Source organism: Nicotiana tabacum, chromosome 15 (assembly GCF_000715075.1).
Source record: "Nicotiana tabacum cultivar K326 chromosome 15, ASM71507v2, whole genome shotgun sequence".
NCBI classification, from domain to species: Eukaryota; Viridiplantae; Streptophyta; class Magnoliopsida; order Solanales; family Solanaceae; genus Nicotiana; species Nicotiana tabacum.
The window spans coordinates 64,141,434-64,162,342 of NC_134094.1; the positions used below are offsets into that span (position 1 = coordinate 64,141,434).

General features: G+C 41.3%; 1 protein-coding gene across 1 annotated transcript; it reads right to left on the bottom strand.

Moving 5' to 3' along the window:
* Window positions 1-17,770: 17,770 nt before the first annotated feature.
* On the bottom strand, window positions 17,771-18,577 carry LOC142169655 (uncharacterized). Its single transcript, XM_075231550.1, has one exon. The coding sequence runs from the start codon at window positions 18,575-18,577 to the stop codon at window positions 17,771-17,773; it is 807 nt and encodes a 268-aa protein (XP_075087651.1).
* Window positions 18,578-20,909: the final 2,332 nt, after the last annotated feature.

Sequence of the window (20,909 nt, forward strand, 5' to 3'; positions counted from 1 at the left end):
TTGGAGAGTTAGTATGGTGGAGCAAAATCTTTTCAGAGCTGGATGTCCCTTTCTTTACTCTTATTGTTGTGCATTTGATAGTCAATCATCCTTGCACATTGTCAGGAATCTTATATTCCATAAAAGTGTGCAGTACATAGAGGTTGATTGTCATTTTGTGAGAGATAAACTTCAAAAAGATTTGATTCCCTCCATCATGTTCCACAACTATCCGGCTTGCTGACATTCTAGCCAAGGCTCTCATTGGGATTAAGCATTCATCTATTATGGGCAAGTTGGCTCTAGAGACCTCACCTCCAACTTGAGGGAAGTATTGAGATTGTATTTATCCTCTTATACTTGTTATCACTTATGTTAGCTTAGCTCAGCCGGGCCGTTAGTTGGCTTAGTGGTTTGTTAGTTACAACAGTTGTTGATAGTTATCAATTCATATGCACATGTGTGCATATTATGTATATATTCCCATATAACTGGTAAAGGGTCCAAATTTATCCTTGTACTTGCCAAAAATATCTAGATTTATCCTCCATTAGAAGTTTGGTTCAAGTATACCCTTGCCGTTACACTTTTGGGCTAAAAGTATCCCTATTTGCTAACGGGCATATGTTTGAAGCTAATTTGTTTCTAATTTTGTTGATTTGAATTTTAAAACTCACATCAATTCATTAATAGTTTGATTGTCACCAAAATTACTCATGTATCAAACTTATCTTTCTAACATTCTTCATCTCTTATTCATGTTGAATCAGGGCATTTATAAAATGCAACGCTAATATAACTCAATTCATCTAAATCCATGGACAACACATAAATTATTTTGTACCGACCACTACTATTACAAGGCAATCTCTATTACGAAACCTACTTCTCCCACAAAGTTCACTATTGGTGCAAGAGGTGAATTTGGAAATTATGTCGCCTTTGTTCTTCCTATTTGAGTTGAAAGTTTGGAATTTTGTTTTTTAATTTCAGAAATTTAGTTGCATGTGATTGATTTTCATTGTTTGTGGTCATAAATTTCTTCTATGTTTTTTACTTTGGGTGCCTGCTCTAAACCCAAAATGGAGGTGAATTATGCTTGGTTATTTCAGTTCGATTCTTAACAACTTCTTTTTATTATTTGGCTTGTGTCCATTTATCTTTCCTTACACTCATTGCCATATCCAAGAAGGTAGAATTATTTTGATTTTTTTAAGCTTTCTTTGTGAGAAAAAATATGGATGAAATTTGAAGGTGGAAGAAGGAGGTCTCACCGAAGCTGAAAAACAGTGGGGGTTCTGCGACTGTTCAATGGTGGTGCCAAAGTAGCAAAATGGTGAGGAAAACCATAAAGGCCACGAGTTTTCTTCTCTCTCGCTTTTTATGAGAGTGAGTGGCTATGGCTTAATCGGGTCAAATGGAGTCGGTTTAAATGGGTATGGGTTAAAATATCCCATGTGCAGCTCTGGAGCTAATAAGCAAAATTAGAAATAAATTAGCTTCAAACATATGTCTGTTAGCAAATAAGGGTATTTGTAGCCCAAAAATTTAACAACAAGAATATATTTGAACCAAACTTCTAAAGAAGGGCAAATCAAGATATTTTTACAAAGTATAAGGATAAATTTGGATCTTTTTCCTATAGAAATACTTACCAGATGAATGAAAAAAGGCGAAGCTTTCTTTTCCAAAATTATCCTATCTCGGGCTCTTCTACTCTCTTTTTTTTTTAAGGAAAAATGGTCTGATTTATCCTTCTACTCTAGAAAATAGTACTATATTATCCCCGTTGTACTATCAGCACATTCAAGTCCCCGCCGTTAGAAAAGTAGCCATATTTACCTCTACTTTTAATAGGATTCCACAACAATTACAATTCCACCTGGAATGCCACGGTGGACATTAGTAGTTTTATCAAATCTGATCTCAAATTGCTCTCTCTAATTGGGAGTTGACGGAAATGGTCACCACCGCAGACCACCATACTCCGAAATCTTGCTGCTTGTGCATCGCCGAAGAACTCCAAACTGGCTCATCTTATACCCATCTTCTCCACTAGTCTTCCTCACAGATTTGAAACCCAAATTCCTGAATCTGAAACCTTTGACTGCATCTTTACCCACAACCCCTCTCCCAAAAGCAGGTTATTCTTTAGATCTTTCCTTTGTACACTCTCCTTCTGTTAATTTTAGCAATTCCTATAAATTCCTGCATTTATAGCCTTTAAATTTACTATAAGCTCTGCATAGTTGTTACTCCAAACTAGCAAATTCTTATTTGAGGTTGCGTTGATTCGTTATTTATAGCAGTTTAAGAGTGAAAACATATCTAGAATACAAAAATAGGAGTGGGCCAATAGCAGATGAGGTTTGTTGAATACATGGCCTCTTTGTTTCGTGAGGTATACCTAAAAAGGAGAAATTTTTATGGGGATTTTGCACTTTTTTTTCTTTTTTCTTTTTGTTGCATTTTTTTCATTGATTGAGTGTTGTTTTGATTCAAAAGGAATTGTTGGTAAGAGAAATCCCACTTTATGTAAAGAGAGAAGTGATTTGCAAGAAGGGTAAGAACACCAACGACGACAAAAGCCTAATCGGGAAGAAGGATTTTATTTGCGGACAACCTAATCGCCATTTTGCTCTCAAAAGAGCCAAGAAAATGACCTTCTTTCTAATTTAATTCGGGTTCGGGTTCGGGTTGCAGGTTATCGGTTATCTTAAGGGGTTTGGGTCAATTATTTCCTCCGTGGCATTCCAGGTGGAATTTTAATTGCTGGTGTGGAATTCTGTCAAAAATAGAGATAAATATGGCTACTTTTCTAATGGTAGGGACTTAAATGTGTTCATAGTATAACAGGGGACAATATAGTATTAATTTTGAAAGTAGAGGGGGTAAATCAAGCCCTTTTCCCTTTTTTTATCGGAAGCTTCTAAAATCACTATTGTTGCTCATTATGAGCACCTCAGATCTGTATTTTCCTGTATCTTGATAGAGGGAGTGTGTATTACTTCAATTCAAATCTCAAGGTAAAAAAGCAATACGTGCAACTGTTCTCTTTTCTCACCATTCCAACACTTTCAACCATTGCCGCCCTAAAAATTTTCCTTTAAGCCATTGGTATTGCGAGCAAATCGAATCGGACAGCAATTTATCTCAGCAACAGCCCAGCCCCCTTTTATTCTTTTGCATAAAATATTGAAGATTAATAGGTAAAGAGTATTAATATAAGTAAAATGTAGGCAATTTAATTTTGATGGCGTCACTGTCAAGATAGCAGAAACAAAAAGGGATAGCACAAAAACGAAGGCAACAGCGACATTTCCTTTCACGTGATTCTGCCACGTACTTGTTGGGCTGTCCGTCCCCATTAACTATCAACTTCCAATATCTGTAGAATCGATTTGAGCGATATAATAACGACCATGCTTAAATTTAGGATAGACACATTAATTTAAATTATACACATAATTGTATCATTTTGTTACACGGATGTTTTTCCATATTCTTCCTTATAAACTGTAAACACGACTTATGCCCAAGTCTTCTCTATATAAGCTACGAATTTTATCTTTTAGTTACAAAAATAGCGATCGATACTATCGAAATAAATTATGAGTGAACTACTTTGGTGACAAATAATCCACTATAATTCTTTTTTCTTTTTTGCCGTTTTGACGTTTTGAATGTACATAACCATTTTTCAACATATTAACAAGTGTAAAAATATTTAGCTTAGTTTCTTCTTTAAATTATTGTTCCAACTAACATTTTATGTGCGAAGGTATCTTATATCTATTAGCAAAGCCTCTATCATAATTCTTACCATACAGAAGTGGGATTAGCCGTTGTGTTACATTGAAGATAACATATGATGACATGCATTAATGAGACGAACCACCTCCAACCTTCAAATTTGTCAATACATTCATATTTCTTACCATACAGAAGCATCAATAAAAGTTAGAGCACATATAAATGAAATACGACAATTGATAACATATAAAATGAGACGAATCAACAATAATGTCATTACCACATGACTATAACAACAACAATAACAACTTTGTTTCAATTCAAACTAGTTAGTACGATCAACTACTGTAAACTATAAACATAATTAGTCTCAGTTGAGAGTGATGTCAATAATGTCCTACATTATATATGAACAAGGAATTCATGAAATATATCAGAAATAGGAAATCCATTCGTCATAGGGTGTCTTTGAGTAAACAATTCCATCAGGCCAAAGTGGATAGTAACAATTATACAAAAGTATTGAATGGAAACCACATATTAAGGGGCACTATTTGGAGGAAAAAAATTGCCTATACCAACTATATATGAATCTTGTATATGGATTATGCTTCATTTGATCAGTATATGAATACCATAACCAATTATTATAAGGAAGAATTAAAGTAGGCATGTGTGAACTGGCGAATCAAACTCTCTTTCTACAAATCTAAACACCACCACTTGTTTTGATTCCTTTCTTAATGCAATACTTCCTGTGTTAAAAATGAAAGAAAGCTTACTCAGCATTCGAACTATATATACACTAGAATTAGGAATTGAGAGATAGAGAGACGTAGAGAGAGAGAGAGAGAGAGAGAGAGAGAGAGAGAGAGAGAGAGAGAGAGAGAGAGAGAGAGAGAGAGAGAGAGAGAGAGAGAGAGAGAGAGAGAGAGAGAGAGAGAGAGATGTCGGATTGGGGGCCAGTGTTGATAGCAGTGGTGCTGTTTGTGCTGTTGAGTCCAGGGCTACTGTTTCAGTTACCTGGTAGGCACAGAGTTGTGGAGTTTGGGAACATGCACACAAGTGGCCTCTCCATTCTTGTCCATACAATCCTCTATTTTGGACTCATTACCGTCTTCCTTATTGCTATGGGAGTTCACATCCACACTGGCTAATTTGTTGTTTCCTTTCTGCTTGGGCTTTTCTTGGTTTTTTTAGTTAATTGTTGTTCTCTTAATACAACTCTACTGATGATGTTGTATTTAATTTGCCCGTCCTGTTAGGGAATTATAAATCAAATTGGCATTTTTCTTTTCTAGAAATATTCTTAGTAATCCTTGAGATAATATCTGTTACTTGTGTGACATTGATCTTTTATTTGTTTTGACGTGGCCATATCAAAATTAATATGAGTAATGAATGTTTTATTCAAAATTTATTGAAAATAAATTTTAAAAAAACGGAATTATACATATCCATTGTTCGTTTAGCTTGTTTCATGGTTGCTCCATTTGTGCGTTTTGACTGTTCAAATTATGCAATTTGCATGGGATTAATTCATTCTTAGATCTAGGGACAAGTGCAGATATACCTTATTTTGGGGTCTCCACTGAAGTTATACCCGTATTGTATATTTACTTTTTATAAATTTACCCATTTTGAAAATATACTTTAAACATACAGGACTGAAATAATAAAAATTCGTCTAAATCATACTTCAGAAATTTTTATCTGAAGTTTAACCTGGCTTGCCAAGGCCAATTTCAGACATTTTTGACTGAAGTTGGGACCTTAGTAAACCATTCTCTGGCAACAAACTTCACCTTGAGACTCTTCTTTCCGTACTTCGGTGAAAAACAAAGCAAAATCATCTCAACTGGGTAGTAGAGTAAACAAAGTAGTATTGAATATGTGAAATCTTCGGGTTATTGAATTATGTAAAGAAAGTGGGATAGTCATGTTGTGAATCATTAGATCTGGTTGACATTATAATGAATTAGTATGTATACTGTTTACCCTTCAAAGCGGATAACAATTAAATTTATATATGATTTTAAAAATACGAGAATTAATTCAATACAAATGATAAATTACGTTAGATTAAGCAGATAAAGGACGTAATAAATTGTCAAACCAATTAAGGGGAGTGATCCCGAACTCAGTAACAACTTTAATGAAATGTCTGCCTTCGATCTCGGGTTCACAATAATGAAGAATTGATGAACAAAAGTAAGAACTTTGAATAACAGAGAAAATAAGAGTATATTGCCTCGATATGCGTATTACAATGATGCCTAATGAATAGTTAGACTCCCCTTTGTATAGTGGGGGAGTTTTACCCTAAGTACAATTCCAAAAGAGGTAAAAATCTTCCGTTTTACTAATTACTGATTTTCTGCCGATACGTGCCGAGATTCATGACGTAATATCCGGCTGAGAACGGATGTCACGACACTTTGTTTGTCGTGCTAGATTATCTGGTAGTTCTCTCCAAAGTTTTGGGGTTCGAATCGAACCTGGGGGACGTGGCCCCGATTCTTCCGAGGGCAGGTGTATTGCCCGGATCCCGACTCGAGGGGCTCCTTGCCCCGACTCCGGTTCTTTACAGTCACCTCTCTGCTCCGTTTATTTCATCGAAAAATGAGGCGTCCAAAGGGCTCGGTTTCACCCGTATATAGATAGTCCCCTCATTTCTCGAAGAGTAAGTTTACGAAAACGACGAGAAACAACATATGCACTTCGATTCCTTCTTCAATATGCCGTGACAGAAACGACAAAGAATCTGAAACGTCCCGTCAGTCGTGTTATTATGACTTCAAACACGCGCCAGCCATCAGAAGGTCGTCCCTGAATACGAAACGGCACGAAACCTCTATAAATACTTTCCTCCTTCGTAATTATTTTTTCCTTTTGACCAAGCTTCTACCTTCGAGTTTTCAGGATATCACTACCCTTCTTCGCACTCTAATATTTTCACCTCTATTCTTTAAAACTTCTCAGTATATTGCAAGTTTTTACTTATTTTCTACCCAAATCAGCGTAGTTGACCTTTCAACCTCTCTTCATATTTTTTAAGCTTTTTCCAGATAACAATGGCTAAAACTTCCAAATCTGTTCTCCAAAAAGTTGCTTCTTCTTCACAACCGACTGCTGAAATCGACGAGACTACTCCCGATGTGGTCGTCCTCGAGAGGTCCTCTCCTGATGCGGGTACCGGTGAACCGGCTGCCGAGCCTCCTTTGAAAATATTCGTTCCTGGGGGTTGTTCGGTTACCGATGACTTTAAGGTTGAGAAGCCCTTGTCGGTGCAGGGTCGGTGTAAGAGAGTATCAAGATATATATGCTCTATTACCGAAAATGTCCTCCCCGCGGTCCGAGAAGACTGCAACTGGGCGGCTAAGGACGTAGTACTCCCCGAGCGTGGGGACGCCATCACTACCTACGTGGAGGGTTATCTAAGTGTTTACACTTATCCCTTTACATTGGGCCCGGTGGATCCAGTTATCTTTGATTTCTACAAGAGGTACGACGTATGCGTCGGTCAAATCCACCTGTCACTGTGGAAGAGCGTGATCCCCCTTCGTTATTTCGTGAACAAGACCGAGTCACGTCGGTTCACCATCGATCACCTTCTCCGGCTATACAGTCCCCGAATCTTCCGAGGAGGACTAATAAAGCTCACACGCTGGGCTAGCAAAGCCCCATTCTCGAGCATTGATGAGAATCGGAACTGGGGCTGGCAGGGACGTTTCGTTCGGGTGAAGATCGAAGACTTATTTCCCCCTGAACTCATGTAGTTTCCCGAGAAGTGGAACGCATCTCGTAAGTATAGTTTCCCCTTGAACGACATTTTGCCTGCATCTCCTCTTTTCTTACTGGTATTTGTGGTGGTGCAGTCGTCGCTCGAGTCCCAAATGCGATCCCATAGCTCAAGGAGTGGATCGAGGACATTTTGTTCATAGATGCCTTTTTCCGACCGCTCATGGTGCAAGCTCTCGAGGGGCCGTTGGGAGGCCCGTTCTCATGGTAAGACCCTTCCTCGAATAGGTATCATCTGGCTCTCTCATTCGCATTATACTTGCCCTATTTTCTTCACTTTTCCTTTTGCAGGTTTGCCTAGGACCATTGAGCTTAGGCGTTTAGTAGGGGACGGGGATTCGTCCATTGACCCCTCCATTTTGGGGCAGCTTGGGGCTACATCAGGAGAAAAGTATAAAAGGAAGGCTCCGGGCTCCCCGAGCTCAGAAAGGAAGAAGCCAAAGAAAAGGTTGGCCCGTAAGCCAAAGGAAAGTTCTAGCTCTCGAGCGCCCGACTCGGATTCGCTTTATCGGCTCAGGGATAAGCCTAAAGAAGATGATTTTTTCGTGGCCCACGGGCCAACATCCCCCTAGGAGCGAGCAGCTAGTGAAGAGAAGATCTATGAGGCTGATCCCCCGCAGGCCTGGGGGGTAGATGAGGAGACCGGGGCTGAGACTTCCCAGAATGTCGGCCACGCCTCGAAGGAAGCAGTAGGTGTAATAGAGATTTCAAGGCCGCCTTCCTATACCGAGTCCATGCTCGAGGAGGCCCGAGCGGGAAAGGAGAGGTCTAACGAAGGGACTCATGGCACGGACGATCCCCTTCGTTCCTTTTTTGACGATGTGGACTCGTCCGTTTTGGAGGAATTTTTTTGGGGCTGAGTGACCTGGAGGTGCCGAGAAAGGGGTCATCTTCAGAAGTCGGCGGGCTGAATTTGAGCCCAAAGTTAGTCAACCAATTCCCTGCCCCGAGCATAGATCCCGGCCGCAAGAGTTCGATAGTCATCACTATCCCGGAGGATGCCCAGGTTCTTTCCGCTCCAATGGGAGTAGCAAGCCACCTTCGATGCCTGGTGACCGAAGAAGACCAGGCGAAAATGAACGAGGTAGACGTATCGTGCATGTTCAACGAGGCGCAGTAGGCACTGAATCGGGTTAGGTATCATTACGATCTTTCGACCTTTGATTTAATCCTTGATATTTCTCACGTCTTCTTTCTTTTACCCTTTTGCAGGCCTCGATGCTCTATCACGAAAGCTTTTTTCTGTACCGACCGAGGTTAGCCAGCTCGAGGCCGAGATCAAGGAGCTTACTGAGAAAAGAGACACGTATAAGCTTCTCAGCGAGCAACATGAAGGGGTCGTCAAGAATCTCCAGGCCGAGCTGGATGCGGCTCAGAAAGAGCATGCCGAGTTAGTCAAAAAGGTAAAGGTTTTCAATGTTAGCAATGAGGACTTAGCCATGGAGAACAACGACCAAACCTCGCAGGTTCAGCAAAAGATTGACTGGATCGACCAACTCCGAGCTGAAATGAAAGAGGTCCAAGCCATGGCCGATTTTTAGAAGGGAAAAATGGACCGACTGGCTTCAGAGAAAGAGACCGCCCAGACACAGCTGGCATCGGTAGAAGTTCAATTCCCAGTAACAAAAGATAAGGCTAATATGCGAGCCCAGCTGAATGAGGAACTCCAAGCTCAACTGAACTCGGCCCTGACAGAGCGGGATGCCCTCGATAGTGAATGTGAAGCTGCAAAGGCTCAGATGTGCACAACCTCCGCCGATGCTGAAGAGATGGTAGCCCAGTATAGGGCCGATGTCGAGGCATTCGAGGCCTGTCTGAAAACCACTGTTGAGTACATGAAGTGGTTGTATCGAAGGGAGACCCTCGAAGAGACCCATACCCGAGGCTTTGACCTATCTGCCGAGATCGAGGAGGCGAAAAGACTAAAGGTCAAGCCCAAGATGCTGGTTGATCCCGAGGATGATGAAGGCTTCGAGGGCTCCGATGAACCCAAAGGTGAAGAAGGCCCTGACGGCTCTGGTAACGAGGCGAGTTCTGGTGAAGATCGAGCATAGGTGCCTTAGGAATTTTTGTCTTTATTTTTGTACCTTGTACATTTATTTTGTTGAGGCCGTTTTCATTGGCCTTTGTAAAGACATTCTGGAATGTATATATATAAAGTTTTTTCCCTTTTGGCAAATTTCAAGTCTATTACCTTTAGCATCCTTTTTACAATTGCTAAGATTTCAAATGCCTTAGCACGGAATAAAATGTAGTAATAAGTTGTTTTTCGGAGGTCTGAACAAGACTTGTTCTCGATACAAGTTTTGTTTGAAGCTTGTGAGGGCTCTGAATGATCGAAAACTCTCCCAAAAATGCTTGTTTAAATACTTTTAGACTATAATTTTTCCGAGGGTAACCTTTGAACCGACCTGAAATTTTGAAGGTCTTATGTTTTGATTACGGGCTTCAGATGTCTCCGAGCCGCTTTTTTAGGGTGGCTGTAGCCTTTTAGGTTTGGGCACTGCCAAGAGGTCTTGTGCCTCCGGGTTTCGATAACCCAAACCGTCTGAACTTATCAAGGACGGTAGTCCCCGAGTGGGGGTAGCCCTTTGGGCTCGAATAGGGGTGGCTCTTGGGCTTGATAATTCTCGGGCAGTAGTAGCCCTTAGGCTCGATACTTTTAAGAAGAAAAAAATGTTTGTTAGCAAGGTAGAAACTTTCTTTCATTTCTGTGCGTAACGTACAAGATTGTATAAAAGCTCGTATTGCGGCCGGTATGACATATGCGGGCACGGTTCATTTGATCGTTTGGCCCTTACAATGAATCCTAACTACCGAGCCTAGACTAATCGAGCACAGAGTTTCCTTCCTTGCTAAAAATCATGACCCAAGGGTGATGGCCCCCAGTATTCGAGGTCGATCGTTGATAGGGCTCGGATACTGTTGACATGACCATCGACTCCGATTCAAACCAGTCTTCAATTCTAAGTTAGCACGATACACTGTTGCCTCGTTAAAACCCTTGCCGGAAAACCAATTTGGGACAAAACCGGTTCAAGGGAAAAAGAGTGCAACGCGTGCTTTTAGTCCTAACAACTACATTATCCTTTGGCTATTGCCTGCAAGTGTTAGTCCAATTCGCAATATATATATATATATATAAGAATGAATGGGGTCGTACCTTAGCAGTAATATCATTTTAAGTGGGTCACGTTCCAGTTGTTTGGTAGCTGCTCACCATTCCTTGCTTCGAGTATGTATGAACCTTTACCGGTAATCTCGATAATTCGATATGGACCTTCCCAATTTAGTCCCAGCTTCCCTTCATTCGGGTTTCGGGTGTTCGGTGTCACCTTTCTTAACACCAAGTCCCCGATATTGATGTGTCGGAGGTTGGCTCTCTGATTGTAATACCTTTTGATCCATTGTTTCTAGGCGGCTAACCGGATGAGGGCGGCCTCGCGCCTCTCATCCAATAGTTCCAAGCTCGTGCTCATGGCCTCACCATTCAACTCTTCAGTTGTATATCGGAACCTAAAACTCGGTTCTCCTACCTCGACCGGTATTAGTGCTTCAGCACCGAAGACCAACGAAAACAGGATGGCCCCAGTACTAGACTTTGAGGTCATACGGTATGCCCACAGGACTTCAGGCAAAATTTCCTTCCATTTTCCTTTGGCATCGGTAAACCTATACTTAAGGTTTTGGAGTATGGTCTTGTGTGTAGACTTCGCCTGCCCGCTCCCACTAGGGTGATAGGGTGTCGACAAGATCCTTTTGATCTTATGGTCCTCGAAAAATTTGCTTACCTTTGTTGCAGATGAACTGCTTCCCGTTGTCACATACGATCTCGGTCGGCATCCCGAACCAACATATTATGTGGTCCCAAATAAAATCAATAATTTCTTTTTCCCTGACTTTCTCAAATGCCCGAGCTTCAACCCATTTAGATAAATAATCAGTTATAAATAATATAAATTGAGCCTTACCGGGTGCCCATGGCAGGGGACCGACGATGTCCATTCCCCATTTCATGAATGGCCAAGGTGACAAGACCGAATGTAGTAGCTCCCCAGGCTGATGGATTATTGGTGCATGCTTCTGACAATCGTCGCATTTTTGCACGAACTCCATCGCGTCTTTCTCCATGTCGATCAAGTAATAGCTAGCTCTGATTATCTTACAAACCAACGATTCTCCCCCCGAATGGTTCTCGCAGGTACTTTCGTGAACTTTCCTCAAAGCATATTCGGTGTCTCCCGGTCCCAGACATATGGCGAGTGGGCCATCAAATGTTCTTCTAAACAAGGTGTTATCTTCGGACATGCTGAACCTGGCCGCCTTCATGCGCAGAGCTCTCGATTCTTTAGGATCCGAGGGCAGTTCCTCGGTCTTCAGGTAATCTATATACTTGTTTCTGTAGTACCAGGTTAAGCTTGTCGAGTTTATCTCGGTGTGGCCTTCTTCCACTACCGATTTCATGAGTTATACGACTGTTCCCGAGCTGCATTCATCGTCATCAATCGACGACCCCAAGTTAGCTAGAGCATTGGCTTCGCTATTTTGATCCCGAGGCATGTGTTGTAGGGTCCATTCCTTGAATCGATGTAGCGTTACCTGTATTTTATCCAAGTATCTTCGCATTCGTTCCTCTTTCACATTGATTGTCCCATTGACCTAATTCACCACAAGGAGGGAATCACATTTAGCTTCGATCACTTTGGCCCCCAGGCTTTTAGCCAATTCGAGACCTGCAATCATAACCTCATACTCGGCCTCATTGTTAGTCAATTTCACAGTTCTGATAGATTGCCTAACTATGTTACCTGTGGGCGGCTTCAACACGATGCCGAGTGACGAGCGCAAAAACCGGTGTAGAAAACTTAGGCTCGCTAATCAAAGATAGTATAGTATTAAATCGTCTCTACAGGGATTGGTTTAAGTAATGTTCTAATAAAGCTTCGGCTCACCACTATCCAGGATAATAAACCTTTGATTTATGTTATTATCGACTACAAATAAAACTAAGATTATCTATTGTAAAAAACTAATGGCACTTTAATGATTAAGAAGGAACGATTTAATATCACGGTGAGAAGTAAGGGTTGTGACAAGATATGTGATCAACTATTGCTTCGGGTAACTCTTCGATTTCAAAAGATTATTTGGCTACCTTAGGGATTCAAACTCTTCTTTCGAATGAATGAGAGTTCCCTTAATCCACCTTATAATAAGTCTCATGAACATAAAAGGCGTAAAATCAACCTAAACGATATGGCACAATGCAAATTGCAGCAATACTTCTCTTTCGATTAAAGTAAAATCACAATAAGCCTTGCAATTCAATTAATAACTCATTTAATGAATCCGGGCAATTAACAGAGAGTAAAACCCAAAACAATAGTCAAATCACAACATCCGTCAATAACCCTAAGCAAGGTTACTCCATAATAGAAAAAGTATTCATCACAAGAGTATTAGAAGAACAATAAGACATTACAATTCCCAAATTCAAACAAACTTCCATATCGAATGAATTAGATCAAGTATTTTGCATTTCCGTTGTTTTCGTCCTTCTTCTCTCCCCAAAAGTTGCTCTCCAAATCCAAGATACACTCTTTTTAGACGAGCTGGGCTTCATATAGGTCAAGAAGAGTCGCCTCCGAAATTACAAAAATAAGCTTGGAAAATATTACGGACCAGACGTGCACGGTCGCGCACCTGGGCGGGTGATTGCGCATGTGGCCACGCATATTGGACAGAGTTTCGATCCACTTACACACCTAGTGCGCACCCAGTATGCGCTAGCGCACCTAGGTAGCTTCCTTCTCCCTTGTCGTTTCTCGTCATTAAGTGCATTATTGTTCGTTGACCCTCGATTATGATCCCAACTTAATCCATGGGCTTTTACTCAAGACTTCAAAGCTCCAGAATACATCGAATTAGCTCCAAAACCTCATCGTAACTCGGAATCGCTCCTACAAAGCAGAAAACACACACTCAGTACAAAATAATACCATTTAAAGCTCAAACACTAGTAAACTGCAGCGAATTAGAGTGTAATTAATGGCCAAAATATGCAATTATAGCCTACCATCAACACCCCACACTTAAACCATTGCTCGTCCTCAAGCAATCAAACTACACTTCACTTAAAATGCGACCTTTTTCAACAACTCTCAAGACTCATCACACCAAGACTCTTTAAAACAAATTAAGCACAATATTGTAACATCTTAACCTCAAAATTTGACTCAAAAGTACCAAGCATTATCTATAACCCGATCACTTACTCTAACACAGAGGTCAGGCATTAACTTTCCTTCGTGAATCTACTGCCCTCTCACAAACATAGAGAGTAATTCCACACATAAAAGACATTAAGAACAATTAGGAACTCAAGATAGAAATAATTCACTCATTCTCATAAACAACATTCATATGCCACAAAAGGTGTACCATAGTCTTGCTCGTAGTGTACTACTCTACTAATTGAGTTCATTCAGTCAAGGATCAAGTAGGACTTTAATTGGTTGTAATGTAGGCTGCGGGACAGGTAGGATACATGTGGATATAAGAGTGACTACACCTCCCTAAGCAGTTTTAATACATATACTTAACCATTCAACCCCATACTTATGTCAAACCATACTTCACCTTCACATCAAGTTTTGTTAACTCCCTATTTCTTTAAGCACGATTACATCAAGGGTCACTACTATCAAAAAATAATTTGCCCAACAATTCACTTTTTTCTTTCCTCTTTTTTTTTTCAATTCAAGTGGCTCTTACTTTTTCAAACTTGTGCACCTATCTCCTTATTTCATTAGTTCCACTCAAAAACCAAACCAATCACCCCACCCTTCAACTTTACAAAGTTCACAACAATTTCAAGTGCTCATGGGAGGTAAAGGTTCAAATAGAGGGTCAATTCAAACAAATGGGTAAGGCTTGTAATGTGGTTGCCAAAGAAACAAGATTACATGCTCAAAGGGGTTAACTAAGATACACAACAATTAGGTGGATAAGGCATATAACTGGCTCAACAAAGAAATGCCTATATCACTTCCAAGACTGAATTAAACTACCATTTCGCTTTGCAAACCGACAGGGCAAGTTTTAGACATCAAATGCAATGCAATGAATAATACAAAACCTCACCCACACATGGCACATACTCACTCAGGATCGGACTCATCAAGACATTCCAGTCAAAGCAGTTAAGCAATGTCAAGAACATACAATTTAAGGTACTTCTACGAGAGTCAAAAACTGAGCCTAAGCATCACAGCTAGAGCACCCACTATTCTCAAAGCATAACAGAGTCCAGAGATATTGCTTTCCTTTCAAATCAAAGCTAAGGGTACCTACTCCTAACAGAGAAAAAAAAATAAAAAATAAAACTAACTACACCCGGTTCAATCAAAACCCTTGGAAAGAACCGCAGAATAAAAAAAATTAAGGGAGAATTAATACACTACCTAACAAGAGAAAATCTTTTTGTCCTTTTCTTTCGACTTTAATCCCTCAAGAAACCAGTCGAATAATATTCATCATCGGAAAAAATCAAAAATTTTAAATTTTTTATGTATTTTTGTTTTTTTTCATCTATTAACTACTGCAACTAACAACAACAACCAAAAACAAAAATGCATATACATACAACATACAAATATTCCCCACCTCACACTTTAAATGGTGGCATGTCCCCATGACACACAAAGAAAAATGCAAAGGTGAAGAAAATTCCCCTGATCAAGTCAGTTCGTGTCGGAGATAGTTCTGGGGTCCATATGACAAGCCCGGCCAAGCGCACGCCGCCATGCCATGATCTTCTTCTCGGATTTGGCATTCTGTGTAGCAAGTGCGTCCACTCGAGTACCCAAATCAGTGATAGAAGTACGCATCCCTGCCATCTCCTGCTCTAAAGAGCTCATTCTTGTGTCCCAACCGCCACCTGAAGTTACCCCAACACCCGGATCATGTGGTGGAGAATTAGAGACATCCTCATTGCCCTTTTCGGGCGCATCAGATTCCTCACTATCCGCCTCAGCGGGCCCAACAGGGTCCTTCCCGATTACAACCTTATTAACCCGGAATTTATGTTTGCGCTTTACTTTTCCATCCAAGTCCCTATTTTCCGGTACTCAGGCCCCATGGCATAACCGAGTGACTAATGATGGGAAAAAGAACCCATACCTCTGCACAGGACAACGAGTCAACATCTCGTCCTGAATGATCTGAGCCACATCAAAATCGTGGCCATTGAAAAAGCACCAAATCAGAGCCGCCCGAGGACTATTCACCTCAGTGGTGTTTCATGAAGGCAGCAGGCGGTTATTGATAATGTAGAGCCAGCACTTCCCTTCAAAGGTCAGCGAAGCCGAGTGAAATTTTTGCCCCTCCTTTATCCACACGACCTCCTTGCCAGGTACACAAATGGTTGCGAAGAATAGGCGCCACAAGTATGGTTCTCTGCTGTGCGTGACGTAGTAATCACCTCTATCCGGATCTTTCACGAAATGAGTAAAAGTAGGTAACAGAAGCGGAGGGATTGCTGTTTTTTATTAGTGAAGACAAGCAGCTTTTTCTTCTCTCTCCTTTCCCTCATCTCCTTTCTTCTCTCAAGAGGTGTATGATAGGCCCTTCGGATGGCCTCTTTGGAGAAGTCCACTCTTTTCTTCCTGACTATGCAGACATGGGCGTCATGTTCCGGGCAGTTTGCATAAAACTCCCGAACAACCATTAAGTTTGCTTCATCAGGTTCTTCAAAGAATATCCCCAAGCTACGCCTGACCAATTCATGATACACATGGGGATAGTCATTCTGGAGGGACCCAATATCAATTCTCCTCTCCGAAATGGGCTTTTTGCTTGCCTTGTGTTGGAATCGTTCCTGGGCTTCCCAGGAGACGAACTTGTTCTGATCATACGGGCGAGCAGATGCCGATGTTCGAGACCGGGATGTGCCCGCTTGACCACTTGTAGAGGCACCTGTGGTTTTTCATTTCTTGGGCGGCGCCATAGTACCTAAAACAGACCACCAACTATTAGCTAATAAATCACATGGCGAACCAAGAGAGGCTACTCAAACTTCACCCTTACACTTGGTCACAACATTACACACAATCGCATTGAGGCAATTTCACAAACTCATAACAAGCACAGTTCTTCCTAACCCCCACAACTCAATTTCAGCCCTAATTAGACTAAGGATACACCAATGTTACACCCAGCCACTACATGGTCAGTCTCCATGGTGAAACTCGACTTCCCACCCCACAAGGAAAGGAGCATAAATGGAGAGAAAACAAAAACAAATATCTACGACAACACAAGCAAAATCAAATACAATAACTAAGAAAAGAGAGAAAAAGCATCTCACTTACCTGAAGGGACTTGGGAGAGAAGACATGTGAGGTTGGTTGACAGGAGAAGAGGAGGGGGTGGTGTGGTGTTGTTTGTCTTACAGAGAGAGGATGAGAGAGGGGGTCGAATTAGGGTTGTTTAGTGTAGGGGACAGAAAGAGGAAATTTTAGAATTGAGGGTTTTGAGAGGGGAAAGTCCGAAATTAAAAGGGAAAAACTTGCCTGATGCACGGTAGGTGCGTGGTCGGTGCGCGGTCGTGCATGTGGTCGCGCACTTGAGGCAGTACACTAGTGAAAATACGCGACCAGGTACACGGTCACCCAATCAGATGCGTAGCCACGCACGTCTTGCTTCGTATAACGTTGCCTGGTGCGCGAAGTGACCCCCTAAGTAAGTAGTCACGCACGACTACCCTCAAAAGGGGTCCTTTAGACACCTTAATTCCTTCCTTCCATGACATGTACCTTCATGAACCTACCCCATCATACTATACACTAATATCTATCGATTCTACACTATACATAAAATGAAAAATCTAACTAATAGAAGAGTTAAAAGTAGTTCTGAGTTATAGTCGCCAGCTTGACTCAACCGGGCATCCTCAACTGATTTTGATGCTCGAGGGTTGCTGAGAAAATCGTCCAGCAATATACGGCTTTAGTCTGTGCCCATTCACCTTGAAACTTTCTGTTTCATCCTAGTTATGGATCTCAATTGCCTCATATGGTGATACATGTTTCACCACATATGGTCCCGTCCATCTAGACTTAAATTTTCTGGGGAATAACCTGAGTCTACTATTGTACAGTAAGACTTTGTCCCCTTCATGAAACTCCTTTGGCTTAATCAGAGGATCATGCCACCTTTTAGTCTTTTCCTTGAAAATTCATGTATTTTCATACGCGTCCAGTCTAAACTCCTCCAAAGCATTCATCTGCGCCAACATGTGTTCACCTGCAAGACTAAGATCAAGATTAAGCATCTTAATTTGCCAATAAGCTTTATGTTCTATCTCAACAGATAGGTGACAAGATTTCCCATACACTAGTTTGAATGGTGAAGTCCCTATGGTTGTTTTGAACGCAGTTCTGTACGCCCATAGAGCTTCTTCCAACTTTACCGACCAATCCTTACAAGAAGCACTAACCATCTTTTGAAGAATACGTTTAAGTTCACAGTTAGCCACTTTGACTTTACCACTAGTCTGGGCATGGTACGGGGTTCCCGTTTTATGTGTGACCTCATACTTGGACAGCAGTGCAGCAAACTGCTTATTCACAAAGTGTGACCCATTATCATTGATAATCACTCTAGGTGTCCCGAAGTGGGTAAAGATGTTTTTCCTTAAGAATTCACACACCACCCGAGCATCATTGGTCCTAGTAGGGATTGCTTCGACCCACTTAGAGACGTAGCCAATGGCTACTGACAATGGGAATGGATCCATGAAGTCAATGCCCCAAACGTCAAAAATTTCATATAACAGAATGGAGTTGAGAGACATTTTTTCCCTATTGCTAATATTACTTTCCCTTTGACACTTGTCACATGCAGCTACGTACGCTCTCGCGTCTTTGTACAAAGTAGGCCAAAACAGCCGGCTTCCATTACCTTTGTTGCAGTGCAATTCTCGCCATAGTGTCCTCCAGCTACTCCATAGTGGCAATGAGACAGAATGCTTTCCATTTCGCATTCAGGCACACATCTTCGAATCACACCATCTGCACACAGTTTAAACAAGAAGGGATCATTCCAAAAATAACATCTTACCTCACCTTGAAACTTTTCTTTTCTAATCTGAGGTTAAGTCGTGTGGTAGCCACCCACTAGCCAAGAAGTTGGCTATGTCGGTAAACCATGGTGGTCTATCGGAGACTGCTACAATGGAAAAAATCTGCTTATCTGGGAACTCTTTCCGAATGTCAACTGCTTCAACTAGTGGTTTCTCCAATCGCGACAATTGGTCAGCCACTTGATTTTTTGTGCCCTTTCTGTCCTTGATTTCTAGATCAAATTCTTGCAACAACAATACCTGTTGCATCAGATACGGTTTGGACTCTCTCTTACTCAGCAAATATTTCAGTGTTGAGTGATCAGTATGCACTATTACCTTTCTTCCCACCAAATAGGATCTGAACTTGTCGAAAGCAAAGACTACCGCAAAGAACTCCTTCTCCGTGGTAGCATAGTTCACATGAGCATAATTCAAGGTTCAGCTTGCATAGTAAATGGGTTAGAATAGTTTATCTCTCCTCTGCCCCAGTGCTGCTCCTACTGCCATATCACTGGCATCACACATTATCTCAAAAGGCTCACTCCAGTTAGGAGTCACCATTATGGGGGCACTCACTAGCTTCTCCTTGATCAGTTCGAATGCTCTGAGACACTCCACATCAAATACAAATTTTACATCCTTGGCAAGTAATGCAGTCAAGGGCTTGGTAATGCTGGAAAAATTCTTAATGAACCTTCTATAGAAACCGGGATGCCCCAAAAAACTTCTGATGCTCTTCACTGAGGTCAGTGGTGGGAGCTTGGCTATCACGTCTACTTTAGCTCTGTCAACTTCAATACCTTCAGCTATGACTTTATGGCTCGGGACTATCCCCTCCTTAACCATGAAGTGACACTTTTCCTAGTTGAGTACTAGGTGAGTGTCCTCACATCGTTTCAGAACAAGTCTGAGGTTCCTCAAGCAATCTTCAAAGTCATCTCCAAATAGAGTAAAGTCGTCCGTGAACACCTCCAGAAACTTCCCATTTAAACCTGAAAATATTGACATCATGCATCTCTGGAAAGTAGATGGTGCATTGCATAGTTCGAAAGGCATTCTGCGGTATGAAAAGATTCCGGACGGGCATGTAAAGGTGGTTTTCTCAATATCCTCTGTAGCAATGGGTATTTGATTGTACCCTGAATATCCATCTAAAAAGCAGTAACATCCACGCCCCGCCAGCTTCTCCAACATCTGATCAATGAAAGGAAGAGGGAAGTGATCCTTCCTTGTTGCATCATTCAATCTCCGGTAATCAATGCACATCCTCCATCCAGTAACTGTTCTGGTAGGGATTAGCTCGTTGTCCTCATTTTTTTACCACTGTCATGCCCTCTTTTTTCGGCACAACCTGTACAGGGCTGATCCATTGACTGTGAGAAATGGAAAATATTATGCCTGCATCCAGCAATTTGAGTATCTATTTTTGAACCACCTCCTGAAGATTTTTGTTCAATTTGCGTTGGGGCTGCACCACTGGTTTACTCCCTTCTTCTAACAAGATCTTGTGTATACATATTGCAGGGCTGATCCCCTGAATATCGGCTATACTCCAACTGATTGTCTTTTTATGCTTCCGTAGTAACTCCACAAGCATGTGTTCCTGTTCACCTGTCAAATTAGCAGCAACAATCACAGGAAAATTGTTAGTCTCCAAAAAGCATATTTCAAATGTGTTGGGAGTACTTTCAATTCCAGCTTTGGCTTGCTCTTTTCTTTCTCGAATTCTTCTTCATCTACCACCTGGTTCTCATATTCCAGCGCCTCAACTTCCATCTTGATCTCAGGATCCTCATCTTCTGTTGTGCTTGATTGACTAATGCATCTCTTTAGTGAGTCACCTACCAGCTTATCCGGTTTGTGTTGTTCAGCTAACTCTCCCACCACATCTATTTTGAGACAAGCATAGGTAGATGCCTCATCATATGGGTATTTCATCATTCTCTTCATTTGAAACACCACTTTTTTGTTTCCCATTAGTAGCATGAGTTTCCCTTCATATATATCAAGAATAGCCCGGCCAGTGCAAAGGAATGGTCTCCCCATGATTAGAGGCACTTCCTTATTCTCTTCCATATCTACCACGATGAAGTCTACTGGGAAAACAAATTTGTCTACCCTTACCAAGATGTCCTTAATTATGCCCTCCGGTATGATCATGGTTTGATCAGCAAGTTGCAAGAATACTGGTACAGATTTGATCACTCTTAGCTCTCCTTCCAATTTCTTGAACACCGATAATGGCATCAAG

What these genes read in the sequence shown, in the direction of transcription:
- LOC142169655 (XM_075231550.1), bottom strand. Translation starts at nt 18,577, where the DNA reads ATGCGAAATGGAAAGCATTCTGTCTCATTGCCACTATGGAGTAGCTGG.